At 33.7% G+C, this 23,611-nt stretch overlaps 1 protein-coding gene across 2 annotated transcripts in view; it reads left to right on the top strand.

Moving 5' to 3' along the window:
• Nucleotides 1-23,611, top strand: part of LOC126816217 (homeobox protein Nkx-6.2) — a 31,444-nt gene extending 7,833 nt beyond the window's left edge. For both annotated transcript variants that reach the window (XM_050542517.2, XM_050542516.2), the window contains exons 2-3: nt 2,648-2,844; nt 22,774-23,611. In XM_050542517.2, the coding sequence (XP_050398474.1) occupies nt 2,648-2,844; nt 22,774-22,944 (368 nt within the window). In that variant the 3' untranslated portion in view covers nt 22,945-23,611. The remainder of the gene's footprint in view (nt 1-2,647; nt 2,845-22,773) is intronic.

The raw sequence follows: 23,611 nt of genomic DNA, 5'->3' as shown, positions 1-23,611 counted from the left end.
TAATGCGCGCTCTTGTCAATAAACGTACAGATTTAAACTGATGGCTAGTGTCACGTGGCACAACGAGTATGTAGACAGCAAAGCATAGTTTCGTAATTATGTTTTTCAGATACGATAAATACGAATAGTACAACGTTATAGACTTAGGCTTTATATGACTGTTATGAATGCTAGTTGACTTGTGCAAACCCTAGTTTCGTAATTATGTTTTCAGACATAATACGTTACCGACGATGCAGTGCAAATAGTGCAACTGTGTAGACTTACGACTTCTTATACAGTCTATTATAATATTATTTTCTATGGTTATAACAAGAAATTTGCACACCATAGTTTCGTACACGTGTTTTTCAGACACAATAAGTTGAAGACAATTCAGATACAGACAAAACGCTTTATATTTGATTTTAGTTTTGAATAATTAAGGTTTGATAAAACAACAATAGTGCTAAATCAATTAGTTGTTAAAATAGCAATATTGATTTATAAAAAAACAAACACTTTCAGTCTTGAACTAGAATTAAAACATACATGTATTGGCCATCCACAAACTAAAACTAAATTGTATCAACGGACGCACTGTTCAACCAAAATTGTGTTAATAACACACTGCATGGCGTATGTAAACTTTTATTATTCCGGTTGGCGCAGAAAAGTAGGACGTTAAACTCCTTTTCCTTTTATAAATAAATAAATAAGAAAATTGCTACTTTAAATAACTTCTTTTGATCTCTGCGAATTCACTCCTGATGTGTTTAAGGCCGCGACTTAATTTCCACAATCTTTTCCTTTCTAGTTGATTGACCACAACTTGTCGATAGGGACCACCCAAAACACGGCAATTAAATGTCATGTCAATGGCGTGCCACACAAATACTCCCCATGTGTCAGTTATATTGGGTCTCTGTCGACTGTCATCCGTCATGTCATCACGGTGTCATGACAATGTCGCCATCCAATCGTCAATGATGTTACTTGACGTGGGTATATTAAAGGCTTATTATGTGTTTATTTCAGGAAACGAATAACAATCACCGTATTATAGATGGCTATAAACAGCAAGAGTTATTCAAATGTAGCCTAGTCGTTCGGATGGGACTAAAAATTAATTATCTATTCTAGCAATGACTTTTTTCTGAACTCCGCAGTCAATATGAATATTTAATAAAATAAATAAAATTTGGCTGACCACTTGTTTCGTTTTTGAAGTCTGTTGTCTTTGATGAAAACAACAAAGATGACCTTTTCAGACGAAGGGTTTAGGGTCAAATTTACCACAGAAAACACAATTTTCATTTCACCAGTAAAAAGTACAGACATTTGCAGACAGAGTCGTTTAAACCGATCGTTATTTGTTTGATTGATATGTAGCGGAATCAAAATCAATCAACCATAAAAAGCAATTCATGTAATCGATACTTTTTCTCATGGAAGATCTTAGGGAACTGATTGATAATCGATAATTAGACAGAGTATGAATAGAGAGTTTCAATAAATAATCGATGTTCTGTTTGTCAGATTATTGGTCGGTATTTAGAAATGACACAAGCAATAAAACTGCCTATTGCAGGTCTTTCGTTAGGCCTGAAATGTTATCTAAAGTATTAATTAGACATTTATTAACTTATCCAGACCATAATCAACTCTCGATGTCAACGCTAGTCTGCGATATTTACTGGACTGGAATCCGATCTGCTGCTCAATGATCATTGGTGCTTAAATTAAAACGTGGATAATCGAGACTATGTTTTTTATTGTACTGACTTTAGTAGTGATGATCGAGGCTAGGCCTAAAATTCAATCGCTAAATTCTCGGTTCAGAGTTGATCAATTTGACTGAAATTTTCAGCAAATTCCCTTTACATTATCTTATTTGTAACTATTATAGTGAGAACTGCCAGCTCTTTATCTAATCGCCCATAATGTATCTTTAATATTAATGTTTTGTGAACACCGATCTGTAGAAAACCATTTAATATTAATGTTTTGTGAACACTGATGTTTTAGAAAACCATTTAATATTAATGTTTTGTGAACACCGATGTGTAGAAAACCATTTGAGAACACCGATGTTTAGAAAACCATTTAATATTAATGTTTTGTGAATACCGATGTTTAGAAAACCATTTAATATTAATGTTTTGTGAACACCGATGTGTAGAAAACCATTTAATATTAATTTTTTGTGAATACCGATGTTTAGAAAACCATTTAATATTAATAAATGTTTTATTATATAGCGAATTGTGTATACCTATATTTAGCAATGACACAAGCACATATTAATGGATTTTGGTAATTTTCCTCTCAACGAATATATCGAATTATGAATAACAATGATTAGCAATGACACGAGAAAACGAATTGTCAATTTTCTCTTTTAAGCAGTGGTTTTGGTTGTTAACACAAATATTTCGCGAATTTTAAATACTGATTCTTAGTATTAACGAATATAGTGCATTATGAATGAAGATGTTTTGGATTTCAATATTTATTTATTTATTTTTTGTCATAGAGGCGGTGATGGTGATTAAATACACGTATATATAATTTGGTTAATTCAAATCATTTCGTTTCGTTTTGTTGCTCAGATGTTGTAGAATTTAGATATCCCCATATTAAAACCTACTTTTTCTTTTCTTGACAGGTTCCTGTTCGCGTTTTTCAGCCAACCAGAGTACGATGGTAGTGGATAAAGATGGTAAAAAGAAACACACGAGACCCACCTTCTCTGGGCAACAAATTTTCGCCCTGGAAAAAACTTTTGAACAGACGAAATACCTAGCTGGACCGGAACGAGCAAGATTAGCGTACGCTTTGGGCATGTCAGAAAGTCAAGTCAAGGTAAGCCATCTACCGTTTAGTCATTTCGTTTCTGGAAGGATCGGAGTTTAAATATGACATTCTGGTTATGGGTCTTAAAATAAACTATAACACATACTTATGGAAGAACAATGACTTAAGTTATTTGTGCGACATTCTCTCAACGCTTGAGGGGGGGGGGGGCTGAATGGTTAGCGTGCCTGTCATTGAGTCGACTGGCGTGGTTTCGAATCCCCGGTTGTACGTGACAAGGAGTAGGGTCGCCTGTCCAACCTCGTGGGTTTTCTCTGGGTCCTCCGGTTTCCTCCCACTGCTAAAGACCCCTACGCGCAAGCGAATTATGTAAATAAAACTAAACCATATGTTAGTCCCGAAGTGGCCTGGTTTGTGTCGAGTGGACGTTAAACCCTCCCTCTCTCTCTCTCTCTCTCTCTCTCTCTCTCAACGTTTTCAAGCAAGTACAGTAACAAATGTGTAGAGCAATTATATAGACAAGTTTTAAAAAGAAACAAGTTGTGTATCACAAGTTTATAAGGAGCAGAATGAATATCTTTCTTTTTAGAATTAATTCGGTTAAAGAATAATAAAAATGATTTTATTTGGTCGTCACTGGAGATGGTTAATGAATAATAAAAATGATTTTATTTGGTTGTCACTGGAGATGCTGGCTCCACAATACTTGATAATATTCTAATACAGCTTATACCCGAATTCATCTGGAGAAAATCTTGCATAATATAGCCTTTATTGCTGGAAATAGAATTAGCCTATGTAAACCGTCTCTACATAATTCGTATATATACATATTATTGATACAAATGAACAGGGGAGTGTATATACTAAATGAATGAAATATTACAAAGTACATATAACCACACATGCATGCGATGGAATAATATTTGAAAGATTGGGATGGTTTATAAAGAATGTTTATATATGTATATTTATACTAAATATGCGTATACACCACGTGCACTGTTAACGGTGCAGAACATCGAAGGTATAGTCACTCGTTTGTTTATGTCGAAATTTTAATTTTATTAGTTTATCATACATGCGGCGTAAAACAAGATTTCTTTGATGTTTAAAATCAACCAAGGTCGCCCTAATGATGCAAATTTTCTGACTGGATGCCTGTTAATAAAGTTATGAGCTTTGTAATGTACTTCTCATATTTATAGACTAACAATTTTCTTTCATGAATGAAAATTCATTGGTTTATTCAAAAGTTAATTGTCGGCCATTTTGTTTTTTATATTAATATAATAAAAGGTTTTAATCTTAAAAATTTTGAATAGGGAATGATTTTGTGGGAGATAATAAGGCGAGGATATTATCATTTGATATTCGGTTATTTATCATAAACATGTGACGGATAACAAAACGAATCTTCAGTCATATTATCCCGAATTTGAAAGAAGACAAATCTTGATACAGATTACCCACTCAAGAGTCAAATGTATCAAAAAAAATAACTCGAAAACACCAGCAGGGGAGCATATATTGAATTTAAACACGGCGTTATTTCTCTCCAAGGGGCCAAATATTCACCTTCTTCCGGGTCAATAACTGCTCCCTAAATTACCGAAAGTTCTCGCGCTATTGTTCGATATTCTTTCAAGAGTATTTGTCTTTAATTGAGTGGGAAACACCCCATGGTGAGTCTCATTTATCTCCAACTTCATAAAAATCAGACTGTCTTTATGTTTGTGTATAATATAATATTCTGGCGTAGTTTACATGTACTATAATAATATCATATTCTGGCCATAGTTTATCGTATTTTATGGACCCAAATTTAAACCCCACTCGGTTAAACGACTTCATTTTTGGACAAGATGATCATCTTACATGGAGTGCGTAAAACTATGACGTCAATTGTTATAATATATTAAAAGCTCTTTATTTTTTAAAAGTATAATATATACGATGTATATGTTTAATGGGAAACGTACAGTCCGTCCAAAACCGTGACTAAAGAGGAAATGCTATGGTTAAAATTGAGGAGACTTCCCCAGTGTGGATGGGATAACAAATATGGATGTATATCGATTTTGTAAAAGTGTCACCTGTGACGTAGACTGTTATAATATATTAGAATTTCAATAGTTTTGAAAAGAACAGTATAATACGATATGACTTTGTTTGTGTATTTTAAATGAGAAGAACCCTACGCGCAAGCGAATTATTGAAATAAAATTAAAAACCATATGTTAGTCCCGAAATGACCAAGTTTGTGTCGAGTGGACGTTAAACCCCATTTCTCTCTCTCACTTTAAATGAGAAAAGTAGTCCGTTATGGGCGGTTTGGTTAATTTTGAGTAGACCAATCCCAATGTGGACGTCACACGCCCTTTAAAAAGTATTACCAGCAGATGTAAAATGGCGTGCCATCCTTAAAGTATCAGTAATGTTATTAATTTATAAAACCAACCATGTCCAGGCTTCGATATTTTATAAAAACAACCACGTCCAGTCTTTGTGTTAAAGTAGCAACTTTTTGTTAGTGATTTAAAAATTCCAGACCATTTAGATTAGGTAAAACTTAGATGACCTCCTTGATTAGGGTAAACTTACCAGATCTCTTAGATTAGGGTAAAACTTATCCAGACCTTTCTGATTAGGGTAAAACTTACGAGACCTTTTTGATTAGGGTAAACACGATGTGCTTTGTGAGGTGAGAATATTTCTACATTTAAAATGTTAGATTCTCAGATAGAGTCAATGATGCGATACAGCCGATTTGTTGTTCCAATGTTGAAACTAAACCTAGGTAAAAAAAATAAACGGATTTCGAAAAGATTTTTGTTCCATCGCTAATCGCAAACATACATCAGATCATTAGCCCAGTCGGAACAGAAAAGTAGGACGTTAAACCCCATTTTGTGTCTTTATTTGGGTCTAAATCAAAGACGTTTAATTCCTTTAAATATAAAAGAACGGTCTGATTAAAACACAGATCCTATTTCGTTTCGTTTTTTATAATTCGAAAGTATTAAGAAACGAAACTAAATATAGATCTGTATTATAATCAGATTGTAAGAGATCGGTTTTGTCGCCAAAGTATGTTAGTAAGTTTTGTTTTTCTTTAAGATTTTCTAAGGAGCTAAGAAGCATAAAAATGTAATTTACTCGCTAAATGATGTCAATATTTTCTTGGGAATTGACGCGATTAATATGCTAGTTCGGAATGGATAATGATTTTGCTGAATAAAAATGAAATAGGAAATAAATTGCTGGCTTACAACCTCGACATTAGCTGAATTATAACGAGAAATTTATTTAAACTTGAAATAAGATTAGAGAAGAATTCTGTTTGAATCATCTACTTATCCGAACCAACAAAAGAACAAAGAAAAGTTTAAAATGATTATCCTGATAAACGACTTGCATACTCGAAAAAACGAATAAAAAAATCGTGTAAATCACACGCCGGATGCTTTCAGGAAAACGAAATGTTTTAAGAATCTTGAAACCAGAATAACTGGAAGAAATTCACCATGAATATTTTGAATTAAAAACTACGAAATTTATTAGTGAATTATTTGACGTGTAAGTAACGATGTAAAGTAGGTTTCTTTCAAAGGAAATTTGTTGGAAATTATGATTTCGTATTTCGTTATTCTTAATCAATTGGACAATCCGATATTTGTGTCAGGAGGTATTAAAGGTGGTCAGTGGAAGGTGGTTAACAATAGCAAGTGAATAGAGTAGTAGCGCGAGATGAACTGATGATTAGAATACGATATTCGAGAATGAATTCACGCGAAAGAATTAATATATCATGATTAATCCCAACTGTCAAATTTATTCACCTTCTTAAACAGCCAACAAAGAGGGTAGTTTTCACACATCCATACTCACATTCTGTCTTTAATACGACGTGTAAAAGAGTCTAAGGATAGATTATTTTTATTTTAACATATTTTTTCATCCGACGGCGAACACCCGGCGGGAATCGACTACCATAGATGTCTCATTCTTTGACGAGATTAAAATTTGAAGCACAAAAGACGGCGAAACGAACTAGTCGTCTAGCGCAGTGTTCTCGGCGTTATCAAACTATAGGCTTTAGGACAATATCGTTTTATTTTTAAATATTTAAATATAAGCCTATTAAAATTAAAAAGATATGTCATTTGATATTAGCTAAATATTAGGTTAAGGGTTGTTTTTGTTTTGTTTTTTTTTTTTTTTTTTGGGGGGGGGGGGTAATTCATGTTTACCCTTTAAATAATTTGTTTTAGTTGAATCTTTAAGTTTTCTCATATTTATTTATTCTTGAATGAATGAATGAATGAAAACCACAAGAGATTATTATACTTGCAACCAGAGTTACATTTTAATACCTAATACAAATAATAATGATTCCATAAATAATGCGGAGTTTCTGATATTGACGCGATAAATAATGTTGGGTTTTTGATATATTTTCCACAATTAGATAATAATATTTGAAATAATCAAATGACTTATACCAATCTTATTTGAGAAAACTAATTTAAGATGGGTTTTTCAAACGCTTTAGAGAGAGAGAGAGGGGGGGGCAGGTCATTTCGGGACTAACATATTATTATTTCAATAATTCGCTTGCGTATGGGGCTTTAGCAGTAGAGGCAACCGGGGGGACGTATGAATTATAAAATCACGATTTAAAAGATGAGACGAATTGAGTTCGAAGTTAGTTTACATTCGCGTTATACGAAATAAACAAACGGATAAGAAAGAGGAATGGCGTGAGTGAGGCAAATGGTGGATATAGGATCATAAATAAGAGTGAAATCTTAAATTACAAACGTATAAATTAAAATTTTCATGGCTTAAAAGGTGAAACGCCATTGATTTTAATAATGAAGGAAGAAATAGAATGGCGTTAGGAAAATGGTAGATATAGAATCATTAATAAAAGTGTGAGAGTATGACCGGAATGAAATGCCAAAATGTATCAATTATAAAATGGCGGTTTACAAGGCGAGATCAGAATATAATGTTTACATTTGTTTTTAACGAAATAAACAAAATATAAGAAAGGGGGGAATAGTAGATATTGGATGAAATATATGTAGGATAATATAACTGCTAAAATTACAACAGTATCAATTATAAAACTGCGGTTTACAAGGCGAGATCAGGGTGTAATGTTTACATTTGTTTTTAACGAAATAAACAAAATAGGAGAAAGGAGGGAATAGTAGATATAGGATGAAATATATGTAGGATATTATAACCGTATCAATTATAAAACTGCGGTTTACAAGGCGAAATCAGAGTGTAATGTTTACATTTGTTTTTAACGAAATAAACAAAATAGAAGAAAGAGGGAGAATGGTAGATATAGGATGAAATATATGTAGGATATTATTGTTTATATGTTATTATTAGTATATAATTATGTTTGGTGTCGTATAACAACCTTAGAACATATACAACACGACCATAGATCATAATTTATTTAACAAAACTTGCCATCAAAACCTAGTCTAGATTGGTATAGAATTGTCTGTATATTGTGGCGAATGTAATAGCTAGCATAATGTATGTCTGTGAGAATCTGGAATCGTTCTGAAAGTCTTTGAAAAGTCCGGATGATGAGTTCCAACTTGGCTCAATTTCCTTTAAGCGACTGGTTGTCATTATGTGAAAGGTTGCTAATGGGAGTTTAACAGCCAGGCTATTTGAGATGGTCTTAGAAGCAATTCGTCGATAAATAAACACTCGCCTCGCCTTGGCTATAGACAAGAGAATTCTAACATCATACTGTAACTATTAAAAAGATCATCATTGTATTGTATTTTATAGCTCGCACACTTCACATAGAAGAGATTTTTTTTTAGGTTTTTAGCAATGAGATTTCTTTTTTCTCCCTTTCTACAGCGTTTTATAAGATGTTTTAAGAAGCAGATTGTTTCGATGGGACTCCACGCCTATATGTACCTTTCATCCTTCATTCATCAAAATTAATCTCGTTACTGGGTTACTTTGAAGGGGGATTGTCTTTTAGTTGATAATACTATACACCTTGCAGTCGTTGTAATCTCGTAGGAAGGCTGAAATCAGATCAGGATTTCTTCCCGGATGATTCGTATTTTGACTGTTTTCTGAAGATGCTCAAAACAGCATATCCCTGAAACTGACTGCAGCTTGTGCGATTTGTTTGCTTTTAGTTATTAAATGACAAATTTGTATTTCGTTTTAATATCGCGGGAAGTTTGAAATCTGAACGTAACATTCTAACGAAAGATTCGTATTTTGACTTGTTCTGAAAATCTCAATGGGATTATTCTCGCGGATGGCTTATCCCTGGAACCGACTATATGTATAGTGGTCTTAAATTCATAAATAGACGAACATGCATTGGACGAACTCGGCCAGATTCAATCACAGCAGTTTAGTACTTGACAAATATCCCAATTAAAAAAAAGAAAAATGGTAAAATCGCTGGATACAAGTATAGGAATGAAATAGAAATTGACTCTTTGGGACCGCTAACACGGTATTTAATTTGAATCTGATTACAAAGAAATAACGGGGAATTGTCAAGAACAACTTGCTTTCAAATGGCTCACAATCCCCGCATTGTGATCGATTAGTTCGTTTTTGATATTCGTAAATGTGGAGTAAGCTAAGATCTGAAATGTAGGCCGCTTGTAGCAATATATACAGACTTCTGAAAGGATAATTTGAAGGCGATTTAATAAATTGTAACTTGTGTATATAGCAATGTATTCATTTCTTTTTTTCTTGGAGCTATGGAACGATGAAACACGTTTTAAATTAAAACCACATTGTATATAGTACAGATAACCCTAGAGGGACCTATATTTCCACCCCTGACAGGCAACCCTTAAGACATAGTTAAATAACCACTCACTCATCATACAAATATTTTTAGTTTTATAAATTCCAGATTCAATTCATTTTAATAAAATGGATTTTGAATGAATATAAAAAAAGTTAGTTTTAAATTTAATAATTTTTAGAAAGCTATTGAATACAAAGTAACTATATTTTATTTTTTTAATAGATTTTTATTTTCGATATTTTTTTCTCGTATTTCTGATTCAACCTCGAGTTTTATGAATCTTAATGCGAATTCAATTTATGTTATTATGAAAATAAATTTTTGAATAAACAAAATTTGGCAATAAATAATATTCTATCAAAATTTTATTAAATGGCAAGTTTAATAAACTCGTATTGAACTGGGTATATTTCTTTCAAAAGTTTATTATTGAATCAGTTAATCCGTATAGGGATGTTATAACATCTGATGATGAATGCGGTTTTCTTGTACAAACATCGAAGGTCACATCTTTCCATGACCCTTATATCGAGTTGGTTATTCAACTGTGAATGTAAAATATATCCTTTATATCGCCATTCAGAAACATTCGTCATTTTACTCAATCTTTTAAGAAAAAAAACTTAATCTACACACGTAAACAGTAAATTAACCGGATTAAGAAATATTTTATTCAAATTAATATAATATTAGAAGTCTATAAAATATCACCTAATCACGATAAAAAGGATACACCTTGATTTCTGTGAATGGTTAGAATAAATACTATATATGTTTTTATGTATTTTGTATAAGCCGCACCCTGTTTTTACCTGTATTGGCGGCGAGATGAAAGGGGTTTAGAGTGTGAAAAGTCGCACCTTGTTATAACATTAAGGTTAAGTAGATGACAGTTGTCCATATTGACCTAATGAAACGTGATTCCCAGTCATTAAGAACTTATATCATTTTATTACCCTTCTAAATCCCTCACCATTCATTAGTTTGTTCTACCCGGTAGGTGTCGCCACTTATCATCTTTATTAACGAGATCATTCATATTGTTTTCCCACATCCGGTAACCTTCGAATAAGTTCGTTTTGAGTCTTTTGTTGTGATATTCTTAAACTCAACGCACCTGTTATTCATTTCATTTTTTTTTTTAAAAAAGAAATATTTCATGTATTTAAAACTCAATATTCTTATCCTAATTGAGGAAATGTGTGTGGGGGATTGTCTAGGGGGCTGGCGGGGTAGGGGGCACGGTAGGGGTAGTCGATTGCTAAGGGAATCAGACTCTACCAGAACTGCATGGTGTATACCCCGTTGCCCTTCGTGGGTGCTGCTAATCACCGAGCTGAACCCGACAAGAACGGGGGCTTATCTTGTTGTTTTTATGGATGGTATGGGGAGTGGTCAGGGGGTATTGCAAAAAGTGACCGATAAAGAAAGATATCTTAATATTCTAATCATCAACAGTTTGTATGAAATCATTTAAATCATATGTACATATCTTTCCTTGTAGGTCACATTTTCCCCGGTTGTACGTGACATGGAATAGGGTCGCCTGTCTAACCTGGTGGGTTTTCTCCGGGTCCTCTGGTTTCATCCCACTGCTAAAGACCCCTATGCTCAAGCGAATTATTGATATAAAATTGAACCATATGTTAGTCCCAAAATGACATAGTTTGTGTGGAGTGGACGTTAAACCCATCTCTCTCTCTCACTCTCTCTCTCTCTCTCTCTCTCTCTGGGTCACTTTTTGCAATACTGTAAGCTCTAATATCAAAACAAAAACCCTCATGTCGGTGATTTGTAGGACCGTTCGTCTTCAATAGCCCAGTTGGTACAGAACAGTAGGACGTTAAACACCATTTCATTTCCGCTGTTTCTTCTGGTTTCATTTTGACAATATATCACCAATTCATTTCATCATCTCTCTGATATTTTCATAGCAGTAAATCAAAACTACTATCGCGTTTTTTGTTATGTCAATGTTACAAGTTTTCGGGTTAAATATTGGTGAAGAATGGTTGGACAATCTGGAAATTCATATAAAAACGCTCGACTGCTTACTGAACACTGCCCAATGAAGCGTAAGAAGTATTTCCCTACAGACCACCTCGTTGTCAGTATTAAGCTGTAACTGTTGACGAGCCAGAACGATCATCGCTTCATCGCTTGTTTTCTCACCGAATCCGAATCTTGTTAATGAAATTTTATACCGCTTTCATATTAATTTCATTTTCTTGGTCATAAAATTTAATTTCGTCAATTTTTCCGCGTCTTTTCATGCCACATTGGCTAGAACTGACATGAGCAAACGGTTGGCGCGCTCGTGCATTCTACTCAGCTGTCAAAATCGTCTCGTGGCTGGCTCGCGCTGAAAGGATCCCGGGCTTTTTAATCTGGACGCCACGTGCTTGGATCACCTTCAGGGTTGCTTGTAATATAATTTATCTGGCTTTGATTGTAGAAGTTTGTTTTAAACTCGTAATTGAATTAACTCATAGTTTAGTGGAGAGAACAAAATCGATGACGTGAATAGCTCCTTGGAAATCTTTATTTTTTGTGGCCATCATCTTGAAATCGGCTATGATGCTTATCTTTATGATTTCTAAGATGGCGACAATATTTAGAGTCTATAAATGATAATTGACCTATCTACTCCCTTTAATTGTGTGTGTTTGAAATAGCTTTATTTAACGTCCGCATCCACCGAAATGATATTGCCGACAATTACATGTTATGTACCGAAATAATTGCGAGCCGCTGTGAGAAAAGGTCTGGTCCTGTATGTTAGACTCGAAATTAACCGCAATAATTTGTTGCCAAGGCTCATTCTTTTCTTGAAATATCATTTCTTCATATCATCATCGTCATCATCATCATTAGCGAGGCCTTTAGGTCTGTCAGCGCTCTTTGGACCTATCAGTTTTTCTATCACATAGACCCATAGTACTTATTATAGTCCATGAGTGTTACATTCTTCCATTTTTATCTAATTCATAGAAATGTTCGAAACTAGTCCCTATTTTGATGAGAATGTGATTCGTTCAACTATAGGATTTAATTTTTGAACCAGTAGCTTATTAATATTTCTGCTGTGACGCAGGCTTGTTCTTTGGACAATTCCGCATCGATTGCGATTGACGGAATTTAATAATATGGCGTCACAATTTCAAAATGGCTACAATGACGTTACATTTCCAAGATGGCTGTGATAACTGTAAAATTCTGGTATTTTATGTTCTGTATTTCCTACACCGTTTTTCTTTATCAGTTGTTTTCCTTGGTCTAAAGCGTGCGTTTTAGATCATAAGGTCTGTCATTGAGTCAAGCGGCATAGTTCGATCTCATGCTTAAACTATATGTTAGTCCCAAGATGCAAGATGACCCTCCTTACCTTCTCTCTGACCTAGTTTGTATCGAATGGACGTTTACGTCTCTCTCTCTCTCTCCCTCTCTCTCTCTCTCTTTCTCTCTCTCTCTGTTGTATTATTTAACGTTCTTTGAATGTAGAAGAAATGTGACTTGAGACACAATATGGTGTATTATAGCAGGATGATAGTGTTTAGATATTTGTAGAACAATGTGAGCTAGGAACTAATGACGGTTATATACACAAACACAAACACCATAATGGGGTGAAGATACCACCTAGAGTGAATATTATACATAGCTTTCTTTAGATTGGTATCGATGCTCAAGGTTCTGATAGTATTATTGAAATAAAATTGAACCATGGGTTAGTCACGAAATGACCTAGTTTGTGTCGAATTGACGTTAAACCTGCCTCAAAATCAACGAAATCAACAGGGTCGTAGTTCCGCTGCCAAGGCAAAGTGTCCCTTTTAGTGCATTGCATGACGTATGTCTATCTTCATTATTAGCCTGGTTGCTCACGGTATATTTTCTACGTGTTCTTTTCAAGTTGTACACAGTTCTAAAGATTGTGCCCCCCACACACACACACACCCCTCACCCCCCCCCCCCCCCCGCGCTCTCTCTCTCTCTCTCTCTCTCTCTGGGGGGTTGGATGGCCGAATGGTTAGCACGTGCGCGCTGTATCATAAGGCCTGTCATTGAGTCAACTGGCGTGGTTTCGAATCCCCGGTTGTACGTGACAAGAAGTAGGGTCGGCTGTTCAACCTCGTGGCTTTTCTCCGGGTCCTCCGGTTTCCTCCCACTTCTAAAGAACCCAACGCACAAGCGTTAGTCCCAAAATGACCGAGTTTGTGTCGAGTGGACGTTAAAACCCATTCTCTCTCTCTCTCTCTCTCTCTCTCCCCTCCCTCTCTCTCTCTCTCTCTCTCCCTCTCTGCTACGTTCCAAGTTAACACAGTTCTATTTATTTATTTTAACTGTCAGCCACATTCCAGTTGATCCTGATAACTCTATTGGTTGACTCGCGTAGTTCACATGTTGAGCACGGTAATGAGAAATACAGCGATAATTACCCGTTAGAATAAACATATATCGTCTATAGTGTATGATGTATCGTTTATATCGTCCATATATCTCTCATATCACTCTTAAACCATCTATCTACATCTCTCGTCCGTGTGGTCCTTTTTATACTGGGAGGAGGATAAAAACTTCCCCCCACCCCCTTTTGACCCGACATGTGGGGTTTTTTCTCCTAGTATTCGTTACAGCGTTATAGTAATTAACAAGATGTTTATTTTAACGTTTCTTCTGGTCTTATTATTATATGTTATATTACTTCAAATATTATATCTTAACATAAATACACTAACTATTTAAGATTAGAATTTTAAAAAAAATCTTCTGACAGAAACGTTGTATATTCAGAATTAACCCCATCGACGTTCATGGTTCAGTAAAAATATTTTGATTAAAAAAACTCGAATATTTCTCTAAATGATTTCTTCGTTTAAGTTTTTAGAAAATATTTAAGATTTTAACGGACGTTTGAACTTTCTCTTTTGATTTTAATCTCAAATAGTGTAAAATTTCTTGGTCATATTGTCTCTGTAGAGTAGAAACATTTTACGAGGTGACAAAATCAGAGATTTATATTCCCTTTTTCGTTTCGTTTTATTCCCGTGTGTTTGTTTTAGTTTTCTGTTAAAGCATGGTAAAGATTTGATTTATAATCTTAATGTAACCAACATGTGACGTCATATTGATTCTAATAGTAACCGTAATGACTGTAATAAAACCTAAAAAGCTAAATGTGATTGAGTGAAGGTTCCGAAAATTATGGATATTCGGGGCTAGTGTGACTCCATCTTGCTTCTGCTATTAATTGTAATAAAACGCTTTATGATATTCTTGGCTACTGTAAGCCAATCTTGATTCTACATGTAATCGTAAATATTGTAATAAACGCTTAAAAGCTAACTTCTGTAAATATCATTGTGTGAATGTTCAGAAATTTAAGAATATTCTGGGCAACTGTGACACCATCTTCACAAAATGGAGTAACTGTAAAATTTATAAGAAAATCTAGCGAAAAACCTGGCTTCAGTAAATATCATTGAAGGAGGGTTCCAAAAATCATGGATATTCGGCACCGGTTTTTCGGGCAAAATACTTTGTAATCAAACCTCCCTTTTCGGAAATAGACCTGTAGTAGACGTACGGGGTGTAATATTATGATTATTTACAATATTTAGAATGTTTACGGTATATTCTAGATTGACAAAGGTAAAATATATTAACGAGTGTCAATTAGAGTGTTTACGGTATTCTCTAGATTGATAAGAGGAGTTTGCGTTATATACGAGTGTCATTTAGAGTGTTTACGGTATTCTCCAGGTTGACAAGGAGTTTGGGTTATATGCGAATGTTATTTAGAGTGTTTACGGTATTATGCAGGTTGACAAGGAGTTTAGGTTATATACGAGTGTTTACGGTAGGTATTCTCCAGGTTGACAGAGAGTTTAGGTTATATATGAGTATTATCTAGAGTGTTTACGGTATTATGCAGGTTGACAAGGAGTTTAGGTTATATACGAGTGTTTACGGTATTCTTCCGGTTGACAAAGGAGTTTAGGTTATATACGAGTATTATTTAGAATGTTTACGGTATTCTCCAGGTTGACAAGGAGTTTGTGTTATATATGAGTGTTATTTCAGCAGTTATTGGTGTGTTGTATTTTCATTCTACCGTTTCTAATCATATTCTCATCATTCCAGCATTCCTACTCACGATATTCAGACCACCCCTAGACAACAAACATTCGCTTGGTGTCGGGTATAGAGAAAATTATGTGGTGCAAATTTAATATTTCTGGTCTATAGGTAACCCATTCATACGTCATTAACGGTGCCGATTATTTACGCAACATATTACCCCCGCCCCTCCCCTCTATGTAGTCTTCGGGTAAGCCATAAGTAAACGTACTAATAACATAAAATATAACACAAACGGAATTACGGATTACGAAACGTAGTTAACACCGGATTTCAATGATATCGACGTTAAATTTTGGACTTTGGACTAAAGATGTTGATTATTTGCCCTTTGCGGATAAGATCAAGTTTTTCACGACTAAAATGCTCTCAAATTGATCATTTAAAATTTAATTAAAGGCGTAGATCGTCATATCCATTTTTTTTAAGATGACCTTGACATTAGAGGTTTGATTGTCCCTTTATTCTGAAGTCTGTAACTATTTTGAATGAAGAAATGCCAATCAGTACGAGGTTATGAATGGATAAAAAGCAACACTCATCTCAAATCTAAAGTTAAATGAAATGGTGTTCTTTTGAACGAACTGGATCGACATTTAATATGTAAATGGAAATCATTTTATGCAAGGTTTACTTTTAAGATGCCAAAAAGCTGATTGTTTATTAAATCCTTCGAAGTATATTTTATCTCAATAGCCATCTTTGAATATATTTGTAGTTTTTATGCCCTTTAATACAGGCCTTTTAGTCGAGATGTTAATACGACTCAGGATTAAGAACATTACGAAGTAGAACTTGTTGATTCTTTTTTATTGACTTCGTAAAAATCATGTCTTTAATGTTGCCAGTAACAACCGCGCCCTTTGATTTAATGAATTGCGGTTGGTCGGTTTTTGAGAAGATACGGGAGTAAAATAAACAATTTAAAAAAAAGAAAAAAGTTTGCGCATACAGCGATTCGCTTGAGATCTTATTATGGCCGTCTAATACATGTGAGTGAGAGTTATCTCGCCATTAAATAAATACAGCTCGAGCTCGAAATGAGTTTAACAAATGGTGGGAATGTTAGATAAATAAGTGAGTTTTTGTGGCTGTTATTTCTGTGTATACAAATGAAATCTATGTTTTTGTCTCTATTTGCGGTAGATCCAGGAACGAAGTTAGTTTTTAATGAATATAATGATGCCGCGAAGCTAATAAACAACACTCTGAATCCGCCATGAAAATATTGATATAATTTCTAACGGTGTTTTATGGCGTATGAATATTGTTTTTAATGTGAGTTATTAGCCGCAGTAAATCATTTCATTAACGATACCAAGACACATATCTAGTTTATTCTACTTATATGAGAATCAAACCGAAGTTAAGGCCTCTTTTTACGCTGTTTGTTCAAGACTCAAACTGAGTTTCACATGGAACATATCCTGCATTGCGCATGATTACGCCGACATGTTTTATGATGTAAATGCGTAGTTATACAAAGATGTTATTCGGCAGATTATATAAATATGTAGTTCATTGACTAACAAGAAAGAGCAAGCACAAGCACACCCTGTCTCTTGCATGGCAATATTTTCTACTCATAGCGAACGAAGGGGGTTCTATGGTTTTGAATTCCATTCCCCGACTCGACTGAGTAGAAGATAACCTTCATTACATTAGAACTGAAAAATATACTTTGTTAATCTCAAAATAGCATGATTAAATCGTGGACTTGACTTCTGAATTCGAAGTCCAAAGTTTACATAACAACTAAATTCTGCAGTGTCAAAACACAAATCAAATGGGTTTGAACGTCCTACTGTTCTGCTCCGACTGGGCTAATGAAGATGGGTTAAAACAAAAAGACAAAGACAACATTTTATTGGTGCCTTTACTCATCCACCCCAACAAACCTTCCATCTCACTCGTACATAATAAAAGCCAGCATTCGTTAATTTTATGAAATATTAGATAAATATTCCCTACAACTTATTTCTAAGAATAACACAAGAAAACATATTTTAAAGATATAAAATGTATGTAAAATAAACGTTTTACTGTAGAAACAACAGTCATAAAAGGAATATGTAAAAGTTATCCACATTCAAAATATAGATACTCATCAGGCTCGAGTATATGGTTCTCTCGTTAATGTAATCCAACTTAATATTTTAGAAAATTTTGTAGTTAGAAATATACAATATATATCTATGCATGGTATGATATAATCCAACTTAATGTTTTAGAATATGTTAGAGTTAGAAATATACTATCAATATCTATATATCTACCATGCGTGGTATGATATCAAAGCATTTTGAAACTAGAAATACACAATAAATATATTTTGTGAATTGAGTGATATATTAGAATAAGCTATATCTAGCAATATACAATAAATATTTACTATGAATTAACTGATATATTGGAACAAGTTATATCTAGAATTATACAATAAATATTTACTATATTAGTTCATGTTATATCTAGCAATATACAATAAATATTTACTATGAATTAACTGATATATTAGAGCACGCTATATCTAGAAATACATAATGAATATTTACTATGAATTAACTGATATATTGGAACACCTTATATCTAGAAATAAACAATAACTAACTATTATGAATTAAATAATATATCAGAATATGTTATAGCTAGAAATATACAATCAAGATTTACTATAAATTAAATGATATATTTTTATCTACAAATACACATTCGATATTTTCTATGAATTAAATTATATGTTACAACATTGTATAGCTAGAAATACACAATAATATCTACTATGAATTAAATTATATGTCACAGCATTTAATAACTAAAAATACATATTTAATATGCATGTATACAGTAAATTAAATTAAATATCAGAATATTTTGTATCCAGAATAACTGTTTAGTATATAAATAGATAGATACTGGATTTATACAACATACTACAAATTTTTCTAGTTTTTTGGACTTCTAAATTTTAAATATATATTTCTTGGATATCTGCGAGTAAAAGAAAACAAATGCTTTAGATCTCGAAATTTATCTGTTCACAAAATAAGGATTAAATAGATTTGTAACCGTAAATGTACAACAATTTATCTCTTAAGGCAACGGAAAATCACAGAATACTGCACAACAAAAGACACACGAAACAATTAACAATTTACAAAGGTTAGGATGATGATGTTATAAGAGGAATTCATTTTGAATATTATTTTAATTAAAACCAAAAAACAACATCTAAATGTTGTATGAAGTAGTACAAATCATTGATAATGCAACCGTATTAATTCATTATAGGCTTATTCAAAAGTTTAGAAAAGTGGACAGTTTTTTTGATTCAAATAATCAAATGATGAATAGACAGACCATCTGATATGATTTTCTCACACGAATATTATTCCAGTTAGATGAAATTAATTTAGAGAAAATAAACTAAAGACCAAGCCGTTGAGTAAATAATATCCCTGGAAGTTATTGTATAGAATTTGAAAGAAACTGGTCTTAATTTGTCAACAAATCACTGCAGTCTTTTGATAAAGATATTTAAATAGTTTCTGGGGGTTATTCAGCGATGGTGCTTTATACCATGTGTCCTGTCACTCATTTGTCTTCAGTTTGTTTGTTTTTCTGATTAAAAGTAATAAATATCCCGATTAATTTCTGAATAGTTCTAACAATATCCAGATTAATTTCTGAATAGCCGTTACAATAGTTTTAATAGAGGACAATAAAATATTGTTAGGTTTGATTAGCAGTGTAAACAAACCGTTAAGAAGACGGGTCGCCATCATAGTTCCATCCGCCATATTCTTAGATTAGAGAGTTTGTCGAGCATCTCGACGTGAGGCAATCTACTATTATAAACTTCCATATGCAATTTCTGTCAACGAAGTGGGTATTCACTAATTTAGCGACATTTTTATTGATAGGTTCGCGATTATCTGATTTAGCGACATATTTATTCCGATGAATCGTGTAGTTTACGTTTGTTGACCATGTATATTTTTAAAGAAACCATTCTGTTTTCCTGATGTAATATGAAATGAGGGTGAGGAATGAGGGTATTTGATTTTTGAACTTTTTTTAAAATGAGGGTATTTCATTTTTGAACTATTTCTCAATAAAACTAAAATGGGGGTGAGGGTATGTGGCTTTGATGCACAACTTCCCTGATCCTTTAAGGAGACTTGGGTTATTTGTTGTAGATTAGAGTCTGCGGATATCATCGATACTAAAGCCAAGCAAATTACACAAAATCAAATATACAATTAGTAGTTGGTCGACAGCGGACCCAGAACTTCCTCATAGAAATATGTTAATCTATTTGATAACAGTTCTCGTTTGAAGAATTCACAAAAGTTTAATTTAGTATTTAATATTTTATATTGTCTTATAGTTTACTAGGCGCCATCTTTGTATCTCTATGCTATTAATATTTCATAGTTTAATAATCTGTTCATACTTTAACACACCGACTTCAACCTTTAATGTAAAACAGAGGTCTTAAATACTAAATAATACACCGATTTTAACCTTTAAGGTGAATAGATATCTTAATACACACAAATAATAAATAATAATGAATATTTATACACTGCATAAATACTAATGTAATAATGAATATTTATACACTGCACCCATTGTATCCAAATAGTATGGCCATGGCGCATCATGATATAAAACATATTTCTATTTTTAAAGAAATGCCGAAATCGTATATTATTTGTCTGAAGCAAACAGTATTTTTAGTTGACCCGTGATAAAGCGGGTGCAATTTTCGCTCGAGCTTCACATAGGCTTAATCTATTTGTTATTAGTCCAGCTCAATTTTTGTCAAGATCGCTGGCTAGGGTTAGGGTAAGCATTGGGGCTAGGGTTAGGGAGAGGGTTGGGATTAGCCCTAGTTCTGTTTACATCTCGTGAGCTATGACGAAAAATTGAGCTGGCCTTATCATTTAGCACCAACTCGTAGTTGATCATAGTTACCTATACTATTGAATATGACGTCATATCCGGTTGCGTATTGAAATAAATATGTAGGGATTATTTTGATTCTGTTAACAGCTTATTTTTATTACGATAAATTTAGTACAATCCACGTAATAATTTGACGTTTTCTCAAGGTGCAGCTCTTGAGTATTTATTCCTCATCATTTATTTGGCCTCCTTTATTTCAATTCACGGTTAGAGCACTTAAAAATTATTAACTTATTGTGAGGCACTTGTTCGGCCTTAAGGATCTATTTAATTTCAATCATGGCGACAGATAATAATGTGTTTATTGCACTCTGCGCACGCTTAGGGATAATAAACAGGCCAATTGTCTCCTTAAAGAGAAATTATGAAATAAAATTAGTCCTAGGTTTTATTTAGGGGAATATAAGCCATTTTCTATAGTAATTAAAATAGATTTAAAGAGTGCTACCTGTTGTTAAGTTTTAAAACTATAAATATTTGCGAGGGGTTAAAACTCCGAGATATAACTCGTCGTTAGGGGGTTAATGCCACTTGAAAGACATACAAATTCTACTTTCGTTTTTATTGTTTTTTAAACACCCATTGAAATACGCTTAGCGCCTCAATTATTCTACCATTGGGTGGTAGATCGTTTATTGTTTTAATAGAGAAGTATCGTATGGGATAGTTTGTACATTTTGCTCAACGCAAACTATTTACTTTCAGAATAGATCTCTTACCAAAATAGCCGCCATATTTAAAAATGTGCAACCATTTTGTAATGTGGTTCTAATCCGTTTTACTTTTTTAACACACACAAAGACTAAATAAACATTTTCGATTTTATTAAATGGAAGCAGAATAAATACTTCTCAAAATTTTCGAAGTATACATACTTAGTGTTTTCGGCTAAAATCGTCGATTTAGGAAGCAAAATGTCGGTCAATCAGCTTCGTGTCTGTTCCTCAAGCGGAGCTAATTGTAGACAGACAGCGAAACTTTCGTATGAAGTTTGTAAATCGTGGGACTTCTGTAAACTATTTCAGATTTAACTTGAGCCTAGATATATATTTCTTATTCAACATTTTGACGTCTTTCAACACCTATTTGCTACGGATGGTTATCCACGCATCTGATAAAAAAAACGACCGATGGTGTACGTTGAAACTGCATAGTGCTTTAACGATATCCTATAAAAACTGTAACTAGTTAACATCTATTTTTCTATCAGAGGCAATTGTTAATCGTTTAGAGTGAGTAAAATCTTCTAGACCTATTATTCGTCACTAAGTACAAGTGTTTCGATTACCGACTTAATAACTACTCATTTCACACACACTGTTAAACATTAAAGACATGTTAATCAGGACTACAATAATGTATTTTCAACGCCTGAGTTTGGTTTTTGCGCAATCGGTAGCGGAATGGAATGATACTAAAAGTCTAAAAAGAGAACACCCAAGATGGCGGGAAACATGATGACAAGCACATCACGTGTATCGTTCACGTCATGTATTCGATGAATGTGTGTACAAGATGGTAAATTACTAAACAAACAGCAAGTTATGATATTTAGGTCTCTAACTGGATGGGAATAGAAGATAACACGGACTGTATCTCGACATAAACTTATTTATGACTTTAAACTTGGGTCTACCTCTTCAGCATGCATAACATAATATTACGTTCTTTAACACACGCTGCATCACAATTTTGGCCGTGCCTGTGCGCATTTTTTGCAATCCCATATATTACATGCTGCCTAAGGATTTGCATTCTTCCAAGTCCTAACTACACACGTGGGCCTACTCTTTATTTGAATTTATTTAATCTTATGCAAGATTTACTGCTAGAATTCAACCAGAATCCCTGGGAAATAGGGAAATAAATGAACTGAGGTTCATCTGCACCATCCGGAAAAATGAAGATGGGTGTAGGAAAATGATATTTGTCAGTCTCAGATATGGCGGGTAACTGAACCGAACTCGTATGTTGATGAATTTGAAGGCGGTGTTAACAATCATATATTTTAAAATATCCCTTTTGTCTATTTACAGGTCTGGTTTCAAAACAGAAGAACAAAATGGCGAAAACGTCACGCAGCAGAAATGGCCACCGCTAAAAAGAAGCAGGAACAGGCAGAAGATATGGAAGACGCGCCCTCTGACGGCGAAGATGAAAACGCGGATGGAAATAGTTTATGCGGACTTGAAGGATTAGGTCCTTGAATATAATTTCAACCAATCAATGACATTTAATATAAAAACTTCCACAGGGATGAAAGTAGCGGAAGTGTGCTGTGTGTTCCCTGCTGACGTCACATCCGCTTCTAAAAATACGGAAGTTGTAATATTTGGTTGGGGAAGTGTTTAATGACGCTTGACGATAGAACAGATCTCACCAAATAAGTATTTATCATTCGGATGTTAGAGTTCATGTATTCATTGAAATCCCCATTCGTAACTCATCGTTCATTTATGGAGTGAGAGAGTGGACAAATCAGCAACAGTGTTTGCTAAAGTGCCAAGTCGACTTAATTTTATTAGTGCTGTTTTGGCGAGAAGTTAAGTCCTAACAACAGTGTAATGATTATATTAAAACATATACACGTATGCATGTAGAGTATAAATGAAGATCGAATGACACTTAATACTAAAGTGAAAGTAGAACAGTTTGTTTATATTAATATTCGTTGAAGAATATCCGGGTTTCTGAATTTAGTCACGTGGAACCTATCATGCCAATTCTCGCCATTTTGTTAAATAGTAAAATATAATAAGTATATATATATATTATTATTATTATGTACCTAGATTATCATGTACAGTTTGTGTCGGAAGAAAATGGTTCTTGTCCTGTCATCTTTTTTTGTTAATTATATTGATTCTAAATTAT

This window comes from Patella vulgata, chromosome 3 (assembly GCF_932274485.2).
Source record: "Patella vulgata chromosome 3, xgPatVulg1.2, whole genome shotgun sequence".
Lineage (NCBI taxonomy): Eukaryota > Metazoa > Mollusca > Gastropoda > Patellidae > Patella > Patella vulgata.
This window is presented reverse-complemented; position numbering and strand designations above follow the sequence as displayed.